Source organism: Phalangium opilio, unplaced genomic scaffold, assembly GCF_054372755.1.
Source record: "Phalangium opilio isolate 3A_F unplaced genomic scaffold, DU_Popi_V2 ptg000063l_1, whole genome shotgun sequence".
Classification (NCBI taxonomy): domain Eukaryota; kingdom Metazoa; phylum Arthropoda; class Arachnida; order Opiliones; family Phalangiidae; genus Phalangium; species Phalangium opilio.
In genome coordinates, this window is record NW_028324180.1 from 2,134,773 (window position 1) to 2,156,676 (window position 21,904).

Genomic DNA, 21,904 nt, shown 5'->3' on the forward strand with positions numbered 1-21,904 from the left:
AAGGCTTAACCTATGCGAATCGTATTCAGATGGATGTAACATCCCGAATAAAAAAATGGACAAATATCAGATAACATATTATCTGTAGATAAAATTAAATCAAATACTCCAATATAGGTTCGTATCGGAAATGTTCGAGGGGTGCCATATCTATTTTATTATTCTAATATTTACCATTCACACGCTATTGACCTTATCCAATTTGGGGGGAGGGTTTATGATGAGTCACCCCTCAGGGATATTGACCAATGAACGGCCTGTTCTAGTTCTAGTTATAGTTAGACTTATTGCAGAATCGTTATCAGTGTCAAGTGTGTGTTTGAGGAGTTCATTGACCAATGAGCGGCCTGTTCTAGTTCTAGTTATAGTTAGACTTATTGTAGAATCGTTATCAGTATCAAGTGTTTGTTTGAGGAGTTTATAAGACAATTGATTAGGGTGTTGGAGATCAGTTTCGGAAGACGCGAGCTATCGACAAGTCATTCTCTAAGGAGATAAGAGTTAAATTACGTTAAATCGGAAATTTTTGCCCAATTTAAAATGTTTCATTGTGATAAATGTGACGCAAAGTTTCCCGCTAAAAGGAATTTACAGCAACACATCCGATCATTTCACGAGAATATAAGGTTCGCGTGTGTTCAATGTCCGGCATCCTTTACCCGGAAAACCAACTTAAATAATCACATTAGAAAAGTGCACGGTCTATCACCTGCAACCTCTGATACCCCGCAAGTTATTCCTCAGCCTAACCACGTCACAACCGTCGAATCAGATCCCAACACCCTCACCAGTTCTCCATCGACCTCTAACCAGTCTAGGAAACGTCGCCATTCGGGTGACGATTCTGCTACACCTGTTAAACGTCCATCACCGTTACCAGAACCTCGTGATGAGTGGGAGGAGGTTGAAGCACTGGACGATGCCGTTTTCGCTGCCCGTGTGACCCCGAGTGGGGTGGAAACAGACGCATCAAGATTAATTAACAGTCACACCGAAACTATTTACGGGTATATCGAGAAAAACGTGAATCAAAGAAAGGAGTGAAATGGTACCTTGTTATTCGTGCTCGCTATACACGCTCCCTGGCCAATATCGACACCGTCGTCGAAGCTCTACCATATTTTCGTGGATTCACCTACGCTACACTAAGTTCTGATGTTATTCGGGATCAGATCTCAACCTGCATTCAAAAAATTGAGCAATCCATGTCCGAATATGAAGATAAGGGATCTGAATGGGTGTTAGATCGAATCGAATTTCTACAATCAAACATTATCGCGTACTCTCCCCTGCAAGGAGGATCATACATTGAATTACCTCAATGGATTGCAGACAAGAAAGCCGCCATTAATATTAAAAACGACGACGACCGATGCTTTCTGTACTGTATTCTAGCCCAATTACATCCGGTTAACACAAACCCTCAACGTGTTAATAATTATACAGAATTCATTGGAGAATTGAATGTAGAGGGTATATCTTTCCCCTTTAAATATGATTCTAACAAACTGAAAAAATTTGAGAATGCAAATAATCTCTCGATTAACATCTTCGCCGTGGAAAAAATAATTTTCCCAATCCACGTTAGCGAGAACAAAGTAAAGGAGGAAAGACAAATCGATCTCCTATTACTAACCTGTGGTAAGAATCAACATTACTGCCTGATTCGAAGTTTAAGCCGGCTCTTAAGCGATTTGACTAAAGATTGTCGTTCAACATTCTACTGTCGCTATTGTCTACACCGTTTTTCCGGTACCAACGCTAAAAACAACCACAACAAACACGTGAAAGATTGCAACGTCCACGGACCTCAACGTATTGAAATGCCCACTGAAAACCCCATTTGTAGATTCACAAAGTTCGGATGGTGTATGACGGTTTCATACGTTATTTACGCCGACTTTGAATCTATTATGCCTAAAGTCGATACCTGCCTGCCCGATTCGACACTGTCATCAACTACAACATTAGCCCATCACATCTCGTGCTGCTTTTCCTATGTTGTGGTCGGTCCCGACGGCAAGGCCAGTAAACCGGTTACGTATCGAGGAAAAGACGCCACGAAAGTCTTTTTCGATAAATTAGATGTCGAGGCGAAAACTATTCAGGGTAAAATAGCCGAAAAACTTCCGCTGAATCTATCAAGTGAGGAGGAAAAGTTCCACCGAGAAGCGTCGACCTGCTATCTATGCGATAAACCCTTCACATCGAAGGACTGGAAAGTTAGGGACCATGATCACTACTTGGGGAGGTATCGTGGAGCGGCACATAATACTTGCAACCTGAAACTGAAACCGCCGAATCATATTCCCGTCTTTCTTCATAACCTCAGCCGCTACGATGGGCATCTTCTAATGCAGCAGATCGGACTAATCAAAAATAAAAGAATCGATTGCATTGCGAGCAGTAGTGAGACGTACATCTCCTTCTCGCTGGGACATCTGCGTTTCGTCGACTCGTTTCGGTTTTTAGCTGCACCCCTGGAAACCCTCGTGGGGAACCTGGCTAAAGGAGGCTCCGATAAGTTTCCCATTTTAAATTCCGTGTACAACCCTGATGAGGTCACCCTACTATTGAGAAAAGGAGTCTACCCCTACGATCTCATGGACAGTACAGAACAATTCAACCGAGAGCAACTACCCTCGAAGGACAGCTTTTTCAACATTTTAACTGATACACCCATCAATGACATCGACTACGAACATGCCCAGAAGGTCTGGGAAACTTTCCGGATACGAAATATGGGAGAGTATCACGATCTCTACGTCACCGCCGATACTCTTCAGCTGGCTGATGTCTTCGAATCATTCCGGAATATTTGTATGAACTACTATAAATTAGATAGTGCTCATTCATATACGAGCCCGGGTTTCGCTTGGGAAAGCGCCCTCTATATGACGGGGGTGGAGTTAGATCTGCTGCTAGATCCGGATATGCATCTGATGATCGAGAGAGGGATTCGCGGCGGCGTTTCCATGATTACCCACCGTTTAGCGACAGCCAACAATAATCTCTTTCCCGATACATATGATCCAGAAAAACCCACGACCTTCCTGACATATTTAGATTGTAACAATCTATACGGTACCGTCATGATGGACCCCATGCCGATGAGGGAATTTCAATGGAGCAATTCCATCCCAATCGAGGATATACTCAAACACCCAGATGACGATAAAATCGGATACATTCTCGAGGTCGACTTGACATACCCTGCATCACTACATCACGATCATAATGATTTACCTCTGGCACCACAAAAGCGGTCTGTTGTAAACTCAGAGTTGTCGAATTATACGAAGAAGCAGCTGGAGCATTTCAATATCCCGCTGAGAGACTCCTAACCTAAATTGATCCCGGATCTTCACCCAAAAACCAATTACGTCGTTCATTACCGTAATCTGCGGTATTACGTCGAGAAAGGGATGAAAATCAGTCAAGTTCACCGAATTCTATCCTTCGAGCAGGGAACTTGGCTCTCCGAGTATATCGCCTTCAATACAGAAAAAAGAAAGATGGCCGCCAACGATTTCGAGAAGGATTTCTTTAAATTAATGAATAACGCCGTCTTCGGTAAAACGATGGAGAATTTGAGGAATCGAATCAAGTTCGACCTAGTTCAACACCCCAAATTAGTTATTAAAAAAGCTAGCTCTCCAACATTCGAAAAATTCACCATTTTTCATAATGATGTGGTGGGAATTCACTCAATAAGAAAATCAATCACCTTGAATCGACCTATATATACCGGTTTCACCATCCTGGATCTCTCGAAGCTACTGATGTACCGGTTCCATTACGATACCATCCGAGCACAGTACAACGATAAAGCCAAACTTCTTTATACCGATACGGACAGTCTCACGTATTACATCGAGACGAATGATTTATACAAGGACTTGGCTCAAAAAGCACACCATTACGATTTCTCGGGGTACCCCACCGACCATCCGCTTTTTAGTAATGAGAATAAAAAGCGTCTGGGGAAATTCAAGGATGAGTTAAACGGTCTACCTATCCAAGAGTTCTGCGGCTTACGGCCAAAGATGTACTCCATTCTGTCTGCGAATGGTGAGAAGAAGACGGCCAAGGGCATCTGCAAAAGAGTTGTGAGGAAAAGCGTTTTTCACGCTGATTATCGAGATTGTCTCCTGAATCGGAAAATTACCACTGCAGAGATGAATCGCATCGTCAGTGTAAAACATAATCTCTACACAATACGGCAAAACAAGCTATGCTTGAACCCATGCGATGATAAGCGCTACATACTTGAAGATGGAATCACGACCCTTGCTCATGGACACGTTGATATACCAACATAGACCCTCACCGAACATAACTCTTGCTATTAATTTATATAAATTTTTGAATATATTCTGTATAATTTTAGTATAATTCATAAATATTTGGTTCATATTTATATTGTTTTAAGTGTTATTAAAAGTGAAAATTAAAGTTACATTATTTTAATGAAAACCTGACTGAAAATTTCTTTCCTTTAAAATGCGTCTTTATCGTAAAATTCTTATCTCCAATATCCTCTATCTTATCTACTAACCCTACACTTTTTTCAGTGAAAGCGAGCGCCAAAACCCTCTAAAGTTCAGGAAGATACGATATAATGTATGTTTTACGAAACCTATTTTTCGGTGTTTTATCAATACCTACAATTGTACTTTAGTCATTTCACGAACGTTCAACTGCTTTTTAGTTCCATTGAATGAGATTTGAACCACCTTTAAGTAGTTTGACAACACTTTGATCCACTTTCTTATAGTCATATTAGTTCGCTTTCAATCGAACGCTTTCATTTTACATCAGTTCGATCCGCATTTTAGTAGATTAGTAACACTTTCGACCAGTTTTTCATCATTCAACTTCATTATCTGTTTTATAATTGTCATATATTAATAATACCAGATGTATTTAATTCGAATAACGTTACTTTTACTAAACATTTTGCGAAACATTAACCAATTTTTAGTGTTTTGCTGATACTTTTAATTGAACTATAGACATTTCATGTCACTTCCAACCGCTTTTTTTAGTTTCCTACAAGCAAAAATTAATCGCAATTCAGTAATTTGAAGAGTTTTCTGTTATGTAAATACCTATAAACATATTAGAAACAAAACTGCGATAATATCAAAACATACATTATATCGTATCTTCCTGAACTTTAGAGGGTTTTGGCGCTCGCTTTCACTGAAAAAAGTGTAGGGTTAGTAGATAAGATAGAGGATTCTGGAGATAAGAATTTTACGATAAAGACGCATTTTAAAGGAAAGAAATTTTCAGTCAGGTTTTCATTAAAATAATGTATTTAACTTTAATTTTCACTTTTAATAACACTTAAAACAATATAAATATGAACCAAATATTTTTGAATTATACTAAAATTATACAGAATATATTCAAAAATTTATATAAATTAATAGCAAGAGTTATGTTCGGTGAGGGTCTATGTTGGTATATCAACGTGTCCATGAGCAAGGGTCGTGATTCCATCTTCAAGTATGTAGCGCTTATCATCGCATGGGTTCAAGCATAGCTTGTTTTGCCGTATTGTGTAGAGATTATGTTTTACACTGACGATGCGATTCATCTCTGCAGTGGTAATTTTCCGATTCAGGAGACAATCTCGATAATCAGCGTGAAAAACGCTTTTACTCACAACTCTTTTGCAGATGCCCTTGGCCGTCTTCTTCTCACCATTCGCAGACAGAATGGAGTACATCTTTGGCCGTAAGCCGCAGAACTCTTGGATAGGTAGACCGTTTAACTCATCCTTGAATTTCCCCAGACGCTTTTTATTCTCATTACTAAAAAGCGGATGGTCGGTGGGGTACCCCGAGAAATCGTAATGGTGTGCTTTTTGAGCCAAGTCCTTGTATAAATCATTCGTCTCGATGTAATACGTGAACTGTCCGTATCGGTGAAAAGAAGTTTGGCTTTATCGTTGTACTGTGCTCGGATGGTATCATAATGGAACCGGTACATCAGTAGCTTCGAGAGATCCAGGATGGTGAAACCGGTATATATAGGTCGATTCAAGGTGATTGATTTTCTTATTGAGTGAATTCCCACCAAATCATTATGAAAAATGGTGAATTTTTCGAATGTTGGAGAGGTAGCTTTCTTAATAGCTAATTTTGGGTGTTGAACTAGGTCGAAGTTGATTCGATTCCTCAAATTCTCCATCGTTTTACCGAAGACGGCGTTATTCATTAATTTAAAGAAATCCTTCTCGAAATCGTTGGCGGCCATCTTTCTTTTTTCTGTATTGAAGGCGATATACTCGGAGAGCCAAGTTCCCTGCTCGAAGGATAGAATTCGGTGAACTTGACTGATTTTCATCCCTTTCTCGACGTAATACCGCAGATTACGGTAATGAACGACGAAATTGGTTTTTGGTTGAAGATCCGGGATCAATTTAGGTTAGGAGTCTCTCAGCGGGATATTCAAATGCTCTAGCTGCTTCTTCGTATAATTCGACAACTCTGAGTTTACAACAGACCGCTTTTGTGGTACCAGAGGTAAATCATTATGATCGTGATGTAGTGATGCAGGGTATGTCAAGTCGACCTCGAGAATGTATCCGATTTTATCGTCATCTGGGTGTTTGAGTATATCCTCGATTGGGATGGAATTGCTCCATTGAAATTCCCTCATCGGCATGGGGTCCATCATGACGGTACCGTATAGATTGTTACAATCTAAATATGTCAGGAAGGTCGTGGGTTTTTCTGGATCATATGTATCGGGAAAGAGATTATTGTTGGCTGTCGCTAAACGGTGGGTAATCATGGAAACGCCGCCGCGAATCCCTCTCTCGATCATCAGATGCATATCCGGATCTAGCAGCAGATCTAACTCCACCCCCGTCATATAGAGGGCGCTTTCCCAAGCGAAACCCGGGCTCGTATATGAATGAGCACTATCTAATTTATAGTAGTTCATACAAATATTCCGGAATGATTCGAAGACATCAGCCAGCTGAAGAGTATCGGCGGTGACGTAGAGATCGTGATACTCTCCCATATTTCGTATCCGGAAAGTTTCCCAGACCTTCTGGGCATGTTCGTAGTCGATGTCATTGATGGGTGTATCAGTTAAAATGTTGAAAAAGCTGTCCTTCGAGGGTAGTTGCTCTCGGTTGAATTGTTCTGTACTGTCCATGAGATCGTAGGGGTAGACTCCTTTTCTCAATAGTAGGGTGACCTCATCAGGGTTGTACACGGAATTTAAAATGGGAAACTTATCGGAGCCTCCTTTAGCCAGGTTCCCCACGAGGGTTTCCAGGGGTGCAGCTAAAAACCGAAACGAGTCGACGAAACGCAGATGTCCCAGCGAGAAGGAGATGTACGTCTCACTACTGCTCGGAATGCAATCGATTCTTTTATTTTTGATTAGTCCGATCTGCTGCATTAGAAGATGCCCATCGTAGCGGCTGAGGTTATGAAGAAAGACGGGAATATGATTCGGCGGTTTCAGTTTCAGGTTGCAAGTATTATGTGCCGCTCCACGATACCTCCCCAAGTAGTGATCATGGTCCCTAACTTTCCAGTCCTTCGATGTGAAGGGTTTATCGCATAGATAGCAGGTCGACGCTTCTCGGTGGAACTTTTCCTCCTCACTTGATAGATTCAGCGGAAGTTTTTCGGCTATTTTACCCTGAATAGTTTTCGCCTCGACATCTAATTTATCGAAAAAGACTTTCGTGGCGTCTTTTCCTCGATACGTAACCGGTTTACTGGCCTTGCCGTCGGGACCGACCACAACATAGGAAAAGCAGCACGAGATGTGATGGGCTAATGTTGTAGTTGATGACAGTGTCGAATCGGGCAGGCAGGTATCGACTTTAGGCATAATAGATTCAAAGTCGGCGTAAATAACGTATGAAACCGTCATACACCATCCGAACTTTGTGAATCTACAAATGGGGTTTTCAGTGGGCATTTCAATACGTTGAGGTCCGTGGACGTTGCAATCTTTCACGTGTTTGTTGTGGTTGTTTTTAGCGTTGGTACCGGAAAAACGGTGTAGACAATAGCGACAGTAGAATGTTGAACGACAATCTTTAGTCAAATCGCTTAAGAGCCGGCTTAAACTTCGAATCAGGCAGTAATGTTGATTCTTACCACAGGTTAGTAATAGGAGATCGATTTGTCTTTCCTCCTTTACTTTGTTCTCGCTAACGTGGATTGGGAAAATTATTTTTTCCACGGCGAAGATGTTAATCGAGAGATTATTTGCATTCTCAAATTTTTTCAGTTTGTTAGAATCATATTTAAAGGGGAAAGATATACCCTCTACATTCAATTCTCCAATGAATTCTGTATAATTATTAACACGTTGAGGGTTTGTGTTAACCGGATGTAATTGGGCTAGAATACAGTACAGAAAGCATCGGTCGTCGTCGTTTTTAATATTAATGACGGCTTTCTTGTCTGCAATCCATTGAGGTAATTCAATGTATGATCCTCCTTGCAGGGGAGAGTACGCGATAATGTTTGATTGTAGAAATTCGATTCGATCTAACACCCATTCAGATCCCTTATCTTCATATTCGGACATGGATTGCTCAATTTTTTGAATGCAGGTTGAGATCTGATCCCGAATAACATCAGAACTTAGTGTAGCGTAGGTGAATCCACGAAAATATGGTAGAGCTTCGACGACGGTGTCGATATTGGCCAGGGAGCGTGTATAGCGAGCACGAATAACAAGGTACCATTTCACTCCTTTCTTTGATTCACGTTTTTCTCGATATACCCGTAAATAGTTTCGGTGTGACTGTTAATTAATCTTGATGCGTCTGTTTCCACCCCACTCGGGGTCACACGGGCAGCGAAAACGGCATCGTCCAGTGCTTCAACCTCCTCCCACTCATCACGAGGTTCTGGTAACGGTGATGGACGTTCAACAGGTGTAGCAGAATCGTCACCCGAATGGCGACGTTTCCTAGACTGGTTAGAGGTCGATGGAGAACTGGTGAGGGTGTTGGGATCTGATTCGACGGTTGTGACGTGGTTAGGCTGAGGAATAACTTGCGGGGTATCAGAGGTTGCAGGTGATAGACCGTGCACTTTTCTAATGTGATTATTTAAGTTGGTTTTCCGGGTAAAGGATGCCGGACATTGAACACACGCGAACCTTATATTCTCGTGAAATGATCGGATGTGTTGCTGTAAATTCCTTTTAGCGGGAAACTTTGCGTCACATTTATCACAATGAAACATTTTAAATTGGGCAAAAATTTCCGATTTAACGTAATTTAACTCTTATCTCCTTAGTGAATGACTTGTCGATAGCTCGCGTCTTCCGAAACTGATCTCCAACACCCTAATCAATTGTCTTATAAACTCCTCAAACAAACACTTGATACTGATAACGATTCTACAATAAGTCTAACTATAACTAGAACTAGAACAGGCCGCTCATTGGTCAATGAACTCCTCAAACAAACACTTGACACTGATAACGATTCTGCAATAAGTCTAACTATAACTAGAACTAGAACAGGCCGTTCATTGGTCAATATCCCTGAGGGGTGACTCATCATAAACCCTCCCCCCAAATTGGATAAGGTCAATAGCGTGTGAATGGTAAATATTAGAATAATAAAATAGATATGGCACCCCTCGAACATTTCCGATACGAACCTATATTGGAGTATTTGGTTTAATTTTATCTACAGATAATAGGTTATCTGATATTTGTCCATTTTTTTATTCGGGATGTTACATCCATCTGAATACGATTCGCATAGGTTAAGCCTTTTCAAATTTCCCTCTGGATACTTCAACTACTGATAAAAATGAAACTCGGAACTGAATCGATTAGATTAAGTATGATTTTGAATTTCCGGCTAGAAATTCCTTATTACACTGATAAGAGTGTAAACAAATAATTTAGAATGATCTTATTAACCACTAATTCTTGTGAAGGGTACATATAGGTTTGATAGATAAGATAAGAATTTCGAATACGTAGGAAAGATAACAATTTTATGGAAAATATGCTTGTGATACCGTCCATTGATTTTTGAAGTACAGGTGCAGCTGCAGCTAATGTTAAAGTATAGCTGCTGCTGCAGCTAATGTTAAAAGTATAGCTGCAGGCTGTGCTAGAACATAGATTCCTCCCCTACTATCAAGCACCGCCAAGATGTTTCTCGCTATATATCCATTCCAACTACAGTACAAATAATACGTTTACTTTGATACGCTCTAGGATTTATTGTTCAATTCGATCTTACGTAAAGGCAATTCGTTTTGGAGCGTATTTCAAAATCAGATTATGGAAAGATTCCAAAGGGCCAGTGTGCCTTCGAAACCAATTCGTTATTAAAAAACAAACCTAATATAAATCATTTGCGACACGGTTCTACGATTAGTACCTAAAATTTGCATAAAAGTGAAAGTCTTTCAGAAAATTTAAATCTTTAACAAGTCCTCGCTACTTCTGATAAGCCACACTCTTATACTCGAGCCACGGCTTATCAGGGTGTCGCTCAGCTTCACTTAATTCTTCGTGATCACATGCACCAGCATACCATTCGTGATTATTACGAATATGATGCAATATAGTCAACCATAGGAGCTAAACATACAATCTTATTTTTCCAAAAATAGGTTCTTTAGCAATATGTTTGTTCATTCTACAAACCCGCATTCTGTTGGCATCTCCTTCACAATTTTCAGACGCCTACCAAAAATGGTTAATAATGTCATTGATCCAAGGTTTGATTGTATAGCATTCAGGTTCATCACACAGCTAAGAAAGCAAAGAATGTTTTACTCATGTTGGTCATGAGTCTCATCCAGTCATTATCGAAATATTGTTTTTACACTTCCAAGCCTTTTGCGTAAATTTTTTGAAACGTGCCATATGTCCAAAGAATGTTTCACGTTCGGATAATCTTTCCCTAAATATTATTTTATTAAATACCTTTCAACACTTAGAAGGCTTAGTAGTCGTAACATTAGACAATACTCAAAATGCAACGAATTTGGGGATGAGCATCCGTTATAACTTCTTTTATTTTGCAATGTTGTCGCAACTGCTCCATAAGTTTACGGAAACAATACGTGGGAGGACCAAATTCCAGTATCATCGCCAAAACGCACCTAAGGACCTTGTACCAGTAGTCCTTAGTTCCTCGAATATGACCCAAGAAAGTGGCTAAATTACTCTCAAGTTCTTTATCGCCAAATTCAACGCGACTGAACAAGTTTTCAACCCTAATTGCCATGGGTTTTTTTAACACGAAGAACGTAGTTCAAACTGCTAGAGATCGCCTTCATTTCGCATTCTTGATAAGAATGAAACATATAGGCGTAATCTCGTCTAAAAATTGGACTTTTGTTCAAAAGACGAGATAAACGATACTCTGTTTCAGTTAATTTCCCAAATGGTCTATCATCGTGCTTGCCGTAGCGACCCTTGGGGAACAAATGAACGAAGCTCAAGTACTCCAAGTTTTTGTCCCAAGTATTAATCGGCGCGGCTTCGACGCGCTTCATTTGGTAAGCGGCCAATAAATCCTTCGGTGGTTGGACGTTGTAACGTGCCAAACGTGCGGCGACAGTCTCGCCCAGGCTTAACTCAAGTTAGGCATACATCGTGCGTATATAAATAACCTATCCCTTAGGGACTTATCACTAATTAATACAAGTAACAAGATATTTACGATTAATCTTCTTTAATCTCCAAAATCATTCGCTGTTTCCAATTCTCTTAGAGGCTAACCTTCCGACTCAAGTTCCTTTGTTCAACTCCTCTCCACCGTTCCGAAAGCCGCCTATTAACCCCCCAGTACCCGATCGAGGCGCCCCCTATTAATGGTGGGCAAATGCGATCGTCTGCTCTAAGGTCGGCTACATATTCCCCCCAAAGGAACTCTGAGTCGGGAGGCCATTAACAAATAGTTCGGATTATACAAAATAAGAAATCTATACACAAAAACTGATGTAATTAGAAATTAAAATAAACAAAGTTAATGAACCAAAAATAAATTTCAATTGTCCAACATGTTCCCTCCTACTCCGGGCGTAGACGTCGGGGCAACATATTGATTGGCAACGCCGGCAGCTCAAAGGCTCTTCGTTGGGCATTGGTCCGAGTTACCCGTCGCGGGTGGGGGCAAATTCTGGCCAAATGGCCAGTGCGTCGACATCGGTAACATCTGCGCGTATGGGGACAGGCGTTCGTTCGATGCCCCTCCATACTGCATACTCGACAGGCTATATGGCGGTCCGGTGGCTGAGATAAGGATCGAGAACGTCGAGGCGAGCGGGACCTCCGCGAGGGTTCCCGGCGTGGTTGCCGCAGGACGGGTGAAGAGTCCCTTGGGTGACGGCGGATTAGGCTGCGAGGTGGGACAGTAGTCCGGAGCGTTGAACGGGATCGACGTTGTTCACTATACCGTTCTGGGAGGCGACGCTCAACTCGGAGATATCGTTGGTCCTCGGACACGGAAGAGGCGGAGGGTGATAGTGCCGGAGGTGAAGATGAGGGGGACGGTAACAGGTAAATACGGCGGCCCTCATCGGTATCGATATTAGAGTTGGTTGTGACGCCTATGGAGCGGGAACCGTCAGCAGGGTGTATGGAAACGACTACATCGTTAGTCCAGGGTTGAGAAGCCATCTAAAGGGGGTAGACACATATTACAAGAAGGCCTCCTTTTATTATTATATATATAAGGAGCTTATCCCCGGGCGCCCCGGTAGATCTCCTGACCAGGTGGAGCTCCGGGAACCGGGTCTGGGCCAAAATCCAGGTTGGCACGAGACAACCCTGGATATAGATGCGAAATATTTATGTAATCGGGCCAAGACCGAAGTCTCACAGAACGCGGCCCCGTAGTATAAATATTATAAAAAAACGTCTTGGTTTCGACCAAGGCCGAAAAAACAAACGATATGTGTGAGGTTTATCAATTGGCTGAAGTTTCAGATATTGCAATTTTTTCTAGTTATTTTTATCCATTTAATCCGTAATCAATATTAAATTCATTCAACTGATTTTACTGTTAATCGATCTATTCCCTCTAAATTAATTGAAAAAATTACATATCTACGCTTTTTCAAGAACAATTACTTTTTCCGAAAACATTTTATCATGAAATTAATTATTTTGAAGGGAGTACGTGTTGAGGGATTTAATATTGAACATTTGAAATACTGTGTCTAAAAAGACCAAGCGAACTTTGACATAATTCGAAAGGAAGATGTAAATATTTAATAGTGGATGCCAAACCAGGGTGTTGCACGAATACATACATTTAATTTCGTATATCGAAATGCTACATTTCCAATGTCGCGACTGTGAAAGAAAGGTTGCACTGCAATTTCCCTCTTCGTACTTTATACTTTCTTGGGGGGGGGGGGGGTTAAGTTAAGTGTGACCTTCTTCGTTTAACTGGTAATGAATGGAAATGAATACAAAAGCCAGTGGTACTGAAACGTATTTCTTTTTATGTAATCTTTACCTATACCTTTGGTTATATTTATACCGATATCATATTTTTCCAGTGCTACAGATAGCTACTTACTAACAAAAACCACACAGGATAAACGATGTTGCTTTGTCTTAAGTATACGGCATTCGTTTATTAACTAGTCTGAACAAAATAAATTTAAATTATCATATTTTTTTTAACATCAGTCTTCTTAGCAACTTACCGATTTAAGTTTTTTTTTTGATGCAAACTTGAAAATTTGTCAAGCCAGCAACAATTAAAACTATGTCCGTCAAGTGCTTACACGAAATCCCTTCAAAATAATTAATTTCATGATAAAATGTTTTCGGAAAATGTAATTGTTCTTGAAAAAGCGTAGATATGTAATTTTTTCAATTAATTTAGAGGGAATAGATCGATTAACAGTAAAATCAGTTGATTGAATTTAATATTGATTAAGGATTAAATGGATAAAAATAACTAAAAAAATTGCAATATCTGAAACTTCAGCCAATTGATAAACCTCACACATATCGTTTGTTTTTTCGGCCTTGGTCCAAACCAAGACGTTTTTTTATAATATCTGTTACTTCAGTCTTAATGTAATTAAATTTTGAATAATTATGTTTGCTTTACCGTCATACATTTGGGGTTGATCTATTTCTAATTCCTTAAAGAAGTTCTTCAGTATCGTTAATTACATTTAACTTATATCCAATAACATTGATTTCGATAAGCATATAATGTTGCACTTTATTTATGAAAAAAGCTTAAAAACGACGGTATTTGAAATATGGAAGAAAAATATTTGTTTCGTACACTGTATACGTATACAGTGGTGTCGAGATCAGATCAACAGCTTCCTTTATGTATAACCCCCAATACTGCCAACGTGTGATGTCATACTAAATTATACAGGGTGTAAATAAATGTTTAGAATTCATGTTTTACTGTATGCAAGTGACAAAGAGTGACAAGGTACAAAACGAATACTGGAGAATGCAACAAAATATTTTAAAGCACTGTCCTACGATTAGTCTTAGAACGTGGGCCTCAAATTGCAACCTCTTACCTGTTTGGTAAACACCTCAACGTAAATATTCGACGTTTCTACCATTGTGGTTTAGGCAATCTTCCAGACGACTGTCCATGTCTTGCAATACATTTGCAAGCAGTAAACTCATGACGCATAGTAAGACTAATGGTATTGCCGTCTTGGGAAATCCTCGTCCGTTAAGGCTTGATGTAGGGGGTATGATAATGCCAGTAATGATGCCCTTGTAAACTGGCACAAACAGTAGAATGGCTTAGTGCAACTTCTTGTTCCACCGCTCTACTATTAGCATGAATTGGCTTCAAAACGTGCTACGATGTCAAAATCTATATCCTCATTACAGACTATACAGTCTCTTCTACGTTCATGATCTTGCACTACCGAAATCACGAAGGTGCTCGCCAATGTCGGAAAAGGTGCTTCGCACCGGATGTTGTCGGTGTGGAAACCGTTCGGCATAAAGCACTGCCTTTAGTTGAACGTTACTGCGACCTTCACCCAAAATAAACATCCTGTCCAATTTGTCCTGGTTAGAACAGGTTGGCATTTTGCTAGGAAACGAGACTAACTACTGTAATTCTTATACTTAGCTCCAACACTGAAGACCCTGTATATCAAAAGGGAACGGAAGTACCTCAAAGTTGAGTTTTCAAAGATTGCCAGATTGAGCAGGTCATGGGATTTAAAGTGATGAAGGTCGCTTTAACGTTCAACAAGTGACACCGCGGTATGTTTTTGGTGCTCCAATGTCCTCACCCGATAGGTCCAAACAATTACCATCCTGGTTTTTCGGCTCAGCGTTGCGGTATTGCCGGTTCCATTAGAAATACAAGGTCTGTAGTGTTACAATTGTAACAATACTCCTGTTAAAAAGGCACACAAACTGTACCCCCGCCCCCTCCTCCCCAAAACACTTTTAAATTTCGCGCCTTTTCAATGGCTCTCTTTTCAATATGGGAAAAATGATTTTAAATTTTTTAAGTGTAAGAATTAAACAGGAAAATGGAGGCTGAGTGAAAGATAAGTGTAGTTTTAATTATAATTTGTTAGTTAAATTATAAGGTATCCATGAATTTACCAAAAACATTCGTGTTTTGGGTTAATTTCACATTAATTATACTTGATTAAGTTTAATTTAACGGTTTATCTAGTGTGGATTTAGTTTATAATACAAGTTTCAATGAAATATTAACTTTAATTGCAATTACTCTAAAATATGTATGCGCTTTTGATGTATTTTAATGATGAATTAAATTAATTCGAAAGTGAAATAGGAAACATCTGTGGCTGTGCGAAAAACTTGTGTTGTTTTAATCTTAATTTGAGCGCGGTTCGGGAGAGTGGATTAAGCTTAAAAGTATAATTTATTGGAATTTTTTACCCTAATTGGAATATTTTGTGCAGTTTAACATTTTTGCCACTGTCATTATTTTACCCTAAACTTTTGAATTTCGCGCCAATTAATGTACTTTAAACATAGTTGAAATTAACTGAAGTGTGAAATAGAAAACATTGGGATTTACCAACGGCTTGGGTAGTTTTAATCTTAATTAAACAGTTTATTTAAAAGTTATTTGAGCTTTTTATCCAAAAAATGAATATTTTTGGTTTAATTTCACGTTAATTATATTTAATTGATTTAAAATTAACGTAAGATTGTATTTCGGCAGTGTACATTTAGGTTATAAATGACTTTCAATATATACTTAACCTTAATTGCAGTTTTTAGTGGGTTTTGACTCTTATTTTACCTTAAACTTTCGAATTTCGCGCCTATTAATGTACTTTAAAGATAATTTAAATTAACTAAGTATGAGATAGAAAACATGGGGCTGTACTAACAGCTTGTGCAGTTTTAATCTTAATTAAGTATTTTATTTCAAAGTTACTCGAGTTCTCATCCAAATATGTATATTTCGTGTTTAAATTCACGTTAATTATACTTAATTAAGTTGAAATTAATGAAGGATTGAGGTTTGGCAGTGTTGATTTAGCTTATAAAATGAGTTTCAAATCACCTTAATTGTAAAGTTTAGAAGAGTTTTTCATTCTTGCCAACACAATGTGCTAAACTTTTATCATACCACGTGCTAAAATTTGCGGTAACATAAAAATCATCTATAACATATGTTAATGAATGATGTGATTCTATAGTTTAGCAACTTTGGCTTCAAAAACAGTAATTAAATTAAATACCTAAACAATTCATAGCAATTTAGACAAATAAATCTGAACTGTGGAGATAGCCAACAACGTAACCCTCCGTTGCTGACGTGGTTACGTTGGAAAAATCTGCGCTGATGTAAACGTGGAAATTATTTGACTAATTAAATTACATAACGACACTGACCTCCTGGATTAATCAGCACCACTGTTACTTATATTTATGAATTAACAAAATCCACTGTTGTAACAAATAGTTAAGCTGCGCTAACGTAAACATCACGACTCTGCAGTAGGGAAAACATATTAAACTTTTTGTCATCTTACCAGTAGTATTTTGAAGTTTTCGATCTTTTCACAGGGTAAAAAGCATTATCTTTATTTCAACACGTTAATAATTTGAATAGGTATGCCATTTATTGGAAGCGCACACGGTAAATACAGCATAAAAAGCCTAGTGTTTAGGGCTGTGCGAATAGTACTTTTTAAGGTATTCGTCGAATACCAAATAGCAATGTTTTTGGGAGCCATCTCTCGGCTCGGAATAGGAAAATGACCAAATAATTTGACCAAATAGTATGAAGTTCAAAAATTCGACCAAATTTAAATTTCTATAAAACTATTCTACCAAATTTCAAATTTATAAATAATGGGACACGTAAAGGTACTTTTGAACGGCTGAAAACTTATTTTTGAACGAATCAAAAGTTTTATTTTAATCAAAATTAGGTTAGTTGTCAATATATCCCTATTCGCTTTGCAATGTATGACCTCTTCCATGATACTATATTTTTTAATAGGTATACTATAGTGACATATTATTAGGAAGTTCAATAGTTAGCTCCGCAGCGAGAAGTTGATAATAAACAGTACCCTTTAAGTTAAAACCTTTAATGATTTATTCTTGTCAATGAACTTCTAAAGACTGAGTGGCTGATTCCAGCTATAGCCTCCTAGATCACGCGACTCGGTGAACGCGGGTAATACTTTTAATAATAGTAGCCACGTCAGAATTTTAAGGCTGTGTCTGCCGAGTCGCGTCATCTATGGGGCCACGGTCCAGCGGACACTATAACAGCGCCCATAGGGATATGAGCATCACATTTATGTTTCTATCTCTATGACAGCGCCCTCAAATTCACAATATCAGCAGAAAAATTCAAAAACTGGTTGCGAATACCAAATAATTTGGTCAATAGACTGTTAAAAACATTCATTTTCTCGTGGTTTTATCCGCTATAGAATAGTCGGTTTTTCGAAGCTCATTATTTGGTATTCTAGAATTTTGAAAATCATTATTCGATTCGTCGGTGCGAATAGTAAACGTCAATTTTGACCAAATTATTTGGTCCGACCAAATAGTAACGAATAGTCTGCACGGCACTACTAGTGTTAACCCGGTTAGGCTATGTTTCTAGCATAAAATTGAGCAGACTATACACAGGATTCCAAAACAAATGAGAGCTGGAAATCAGCCTTTTTAATAATCTTTAAAGAGTAACTAAAATAGGGTAATGGCAGCCCTCTGCCTTCGACTGTATTAAGCTCTATGGGGAAATAAGATGGGGTGCTATTAGTCTATACAACTTAAGCCTTGGCCGTAAAGAACGTTCAAAAACTTACTTTAAATGATATAAAAACCTCTGTTAACTGTAATTATTTACCTGAATTACTTTTCTAGACGAAAATTCGACCTGATAACGACGTATTTCTTATTAAGGGTGCTACAGTTAATTAGAAAATACATATAAAGGTGCTCAAGCTCGGTTGAAATACCAAAGTAATTTGTTAGCGTCCACTGCTAAGAAATTAGGAAAATCAGCAAGAAAGCCAACATTTGAAATATGTCAACGTAACTTGTTAGCACCCACAAACCTAGGCCCTTCTAGTTGTCAACGAGAACGAAATGTAGAATTAGGTTTAAGCGTGCTATAAGGTTAGGCTGACTTCTGGCCCAAAAGTAATTTTTTGACGTACTATCTTAATTAGTTAAATTACAAAAATTAGAATTCATTAATTAAAAATCGAAACACGTAAGTTTCCCATTTAATAAATGCTTGTTAATTTAGAAGTATTCCGAAAACTAACTTTGCTATAGTTTTTCCGTATGGCCTGCCACAATTGCCTTAAAAAACTGAAAATTTTTTAATGCTTTTTCTATGGGACGCTAACCCTAAAAGGTGTGACTTTTCCTTTAACATTACGGAAGGGTGTCATGTCATATCTACAAGGGCCTACCGGCCCTGTAGAATAGTATACGTCGTGTGTTTGCCCAGTGGAAGGTTTTTCCGCTTAACCACCTCCCTTGTCCAACCCCACTTGAACGGAATTAGGAGAGGATTGGTAGCCGGTTCAGTTGCCTCTTCCTCATCTGGGCCAAGTGGCGTTACGTCCCCAAGCAGGGAGTCTTCCATGTTGGATGAGTCCAAAACAGGGCCGGATATCGGGACCAGGGAGTCGGCGGAATCGATGTGGTTGGGGACCTCCCCAGGCGATGGTACTATCTCTCCGTCAGTATTGGTATTAGCCTCCTGCTCTGGGTCCGTTTCCTCCGGGTCAACTTCCTCTGGAATGCAGAGGGACTCTCCTTCGGACTGGGTTATAAAGAGCTTCAGCTGGCTAACATGCCACGTTCCCGCATTCGGACCGGTAATTTCATGGCGGAGACGATAGGTCAGGGGACCCAATTTTTCTATAACTCGGAACGGCCCTTCCCACGTAGGGGCCAACTTCGCGGTATAACCAACCGCAGCCTGGGATAACTTATGAACTCTTTTCCATACCAATTGCTCTACGTTCAATTCAATGTCGCTATAGTGCTTGTCATAATATTTCTTCTGTTTGGCTTGGGCGATGCGGGCAAAATCCTCAGCGTCACTACGGATGGTTTGTAGATCTTTTAACGGACCATATTCATATGCGGTGATGTCGGGAAGAGTACCCTGGAAAGCGGTGAAATCCCGAAGACTCTCATCTTGGTCCCATGGTAATCGAGGTTCACGACCATACGTTAGCGCAAAGGGAGAAAATCCTGTAGTCAAGTGTATAACGGAATTAATAGCTAATTGGTGCATTTCCAACCCAAGGTCCCAACGATTATGGCTGTTCCCGACGTATATACTCATCAATTCCCCAAGTACTCGGTTGACACGTTCCGTGAGATTAGTCTGAGGATGATACGGGGTGGTGAAGGTAGTCTTAACTTTCATCAACTGGCAGACACGAGCCCAGAGAGCAAAGGTGAACTGGGAGCCGTTATCCGAGCAAACAGCGTCCGGGGAACCATGGCGAGATATATATTTAAGAAACACATTCCCGACCGTTATAGCCTTGATGCTCCGGATGGCGGTAATCTCAACGTATTTGGTGAAGTAGTCGACAATAACTACAAGAAATCGATTCTGTCGGGCCGTAACAGGTAGCGGACCCATGAGGTCGATTCCCACTAGCTGTTTTGGTCCATAGGTGCTAACATTGGAGACCATCTTCCCTGGTGTTTTCTCGTTACGGGACTTGTATTGCTGGCAAACAAGGCATTGTTTGACGTACCGTCGGATTAAAGGGCGGAAATTCGGAAGGTAAAAACGGGCCGTTAACTTCCGTTCGGTGGCTAAAGCACCCCTATGTTCGGAGAGAGGGTGATTATGGTAGATATCCATGAGCCGATGATGAATAGACTCAGGGGCCAGCTTCTTTGCGGCCTTAGACGCCGTACATTTGCGGTATAGTAAATCGTCTTGTAAGCAGTACAAGGGATGATTTTTGCCGTCCCGAAGGTCGGCCAATATCGGGGACCATGTTGGATCTTTCTCCTGGGCTTCCCGGATTTCGAGGTTAGTGATAGGTTCCACCTCGTGGTCGTCAGCTACTATAAAAACGGAAAGGAAGGTTTTAATGTCCGTACGTTCACGGCCCTGGAGATCAGCTACAGGCCGAGAAAGGGCGTCCGCAACCCTGTTCGTTTTCCCAGCGCAATGGATAATATCGAAGTCGTATTCTGAAGCTCAATGGCCCACCGAAGGAGTTTGCTTCTCTGATCTTTTAGGGTGAATAACCATGTTAACGCCTTGTGATCCGTGACAACAGTAAAACGACGACCCTCAAGATAGGGCCGGAATTTGCGTATGGAGTCCACTACAGCCAAGCATTCCTTTTCCGGAATACCGTAGTTAGCCTCAGCTCCTTTAAAAGACTTACTATAGTAAGCCAAGGGTACTTCCCGTCCCTCCTGGACCTGGGACAACATGGCTTCCAGAGCATATTCGCTCGCGTCCGTTGTCAGTATATAATCGGCATCAGGATCGGGAACATGTAATAAGACCGCATTGGCAATGTGTCTTTTGATTTCCTCAAACGCCCGGTCCTGCTCGTTCCCCCACGTCCAGGGAACACCTTTCCGTCACAACCGCTGTAAAGGAGCGACGATGTCCGCGAGGTGAGGAATGAAACGCGCGTGCCAAGTAACCATCCCCAAGAATGTGGACAATTCCGGCACGTTCCTAGGTGGTTGAAAATCTCGAATCTCCTGCACCTTATCTCGTCGATTGCGATGCCGTGGTTGGACACGCTATGTCCGAGGACTTTTAATTGGTCGCAAGCGATACTGCACTTGGAAAGCTTCAGGGTGAGACCGGCTTTTCGTAACCGAGTTAATAGGTAACGGATGCCCAACACATATTCCTGCCAGGAGCGAGAGACGATAATGATGTCGTCGAGATAGGCCGCAATCCCCAGATGTCGGCCATGTTTAAGGACCTTATCCATTAACCTTTGAAATGTTGAGGGGGCATTTTTGAGCCCAAACGGCATGACATTAAATTGGAACTTGCCTTTATGGGTGATGAAAGCGGTATATCTTGCACTCTTCGGGTCCATAGGAATTTCCCAGAACCCCGATCGCAGGTCAAATTTCGAAATATAAGCGGGCTTTTGGAAGGTATCCAATATTTCATCAATCCTGGGTAGAGGATACGGGTCAGTCTCGGTGATCTTGTTCAACCCTCTGCTGTCCACGCAGAAACGACCCTCATTACTGTCCTTCTTAGGTACAACCACTACTGGGCTAGCAAAGGGGCTATCCGATGGGGAGATGACGCCTTGTTGTAGCATTTCCTCCAGTTGATCCTCGATGATTTTCTTGACTCTAGGGCTAGCTCGGTATGGTCTTTTCACAACTGCTTCGGACCCGGGGACCAGCTTTATCTTATGTTTGACCCAAG

The 21,904-nt window shown here is 40.3% G+C and overlaps 3 protein-coding genes and 1 long non-coding RNA gene across 4 annotated transcripts; 2 read left to right on the forward strand and 2 right to left on the reverse strand.

The window, feature by feature from the left end:
• The first annotated feature begins 540 nt into the window (after positions 1–540).
• On the forward strand, positions 541–3,344 carry LOC149662698 (uncharacterized). The gene is made up of 2 exons (XM_089842286.1): positions 541–937; positions 1,018–3,344. Exons 1-2 carry the CDS (start codon positions 541–543, stop codon positions 3,342–3,344), a joined length of 2,724 nt encoding a protein of 907 aa, XP_089698412.1.
• Positions 3,345–3,425: 81 nt separating this feature from the next.
• On the forward strand, positions 3,426–4,322 carry LOC149662699 (uncharacterized). The gene has a single exon (XM_089842287.1). The coding sequence runs from the start codon at positions 3,426–3,428 to the stop codon at positions 4,320–4,322; it is 897 nt and encodes a 298-aa protein (XP_089698413.1).
• Positions 4,323–5,461: 1,139 nt separating this feature from the next.
• On the reverse strand, positions 5,462–6,357 carry LOC149662700 (uncharacterized). Its single transcript, XM_089842288.1, has 2 exons — positions 5,919–6,357; positions 5,462–5,871 (listed from the first exon to the last, which is right to left on the reverse strand). Exons 1-2 carry the CDS (start codon positions 6,355–6,357, stop codon positions 5,462–5,464), a joined length of 849 nt encoding a protein of 282 aa, XP_089698414.1.
• Positions 6,358–14,448: 8,091 nt separating this feature from the next.
• Positions 14,449–18,788, reverse strand: LOC149662701 (uncharacterized). The gene is made up of 3 exons (XR_016368583.1): positions 18,070–18,788; positions 17,013–17,139; positions 14,449–15,073 (listed from the first exon to the last, which is right to left on the reverse strand). It is a non-coding gene; the product is annotated as an uncharacterized LOC149662701 (long non-coding RNA).
• Positions 18,789–21,904: the final 3,116 nt, after the last annotated feature.

What these genes read in the sequence shown, in the direction of transcription:
- LOC149662699 (XM_089842287.1), top strand. Translation starts at nt 3,426, where the DNA reads ATGAAAATCAGTCAAGTTCACCGAATTCTATCCTTCGAGCAGGGAACT.
- LOC149662698 (XM_089842286.1), top strand. Translation starts at nt 541, where the DNA reads ATGTTTCATTGTGATAAATGTGACGCAAAGTTTCCCGCTAAAAGGAAT. An exon ending in CGATGCCGTTTTCGCTGCCC is followed by an intron (nt 938 to 1,017) that starts GTGTGACCCCGA and finishes GGGTATATCGAG; the next exon opens with AAAAACGTGAATCAAAGAAA.
- LOC149662700 (XM_089842288.1), bottom strand. Translation starts at nt 6,357, where the DNA reads ATGAAAATCAGTCAAGTTCACCGAATTCTATCCTTCGAGCAGGGAACT. An exon ending in CACCGATACGGACAGTTCAC is followed by an intron (nt 5,872 to 5,918) that starts GTATTACATCGA and finishes TGGCTCAAAAAG; the next exon opens with CACACCATTACGATTTCTCG.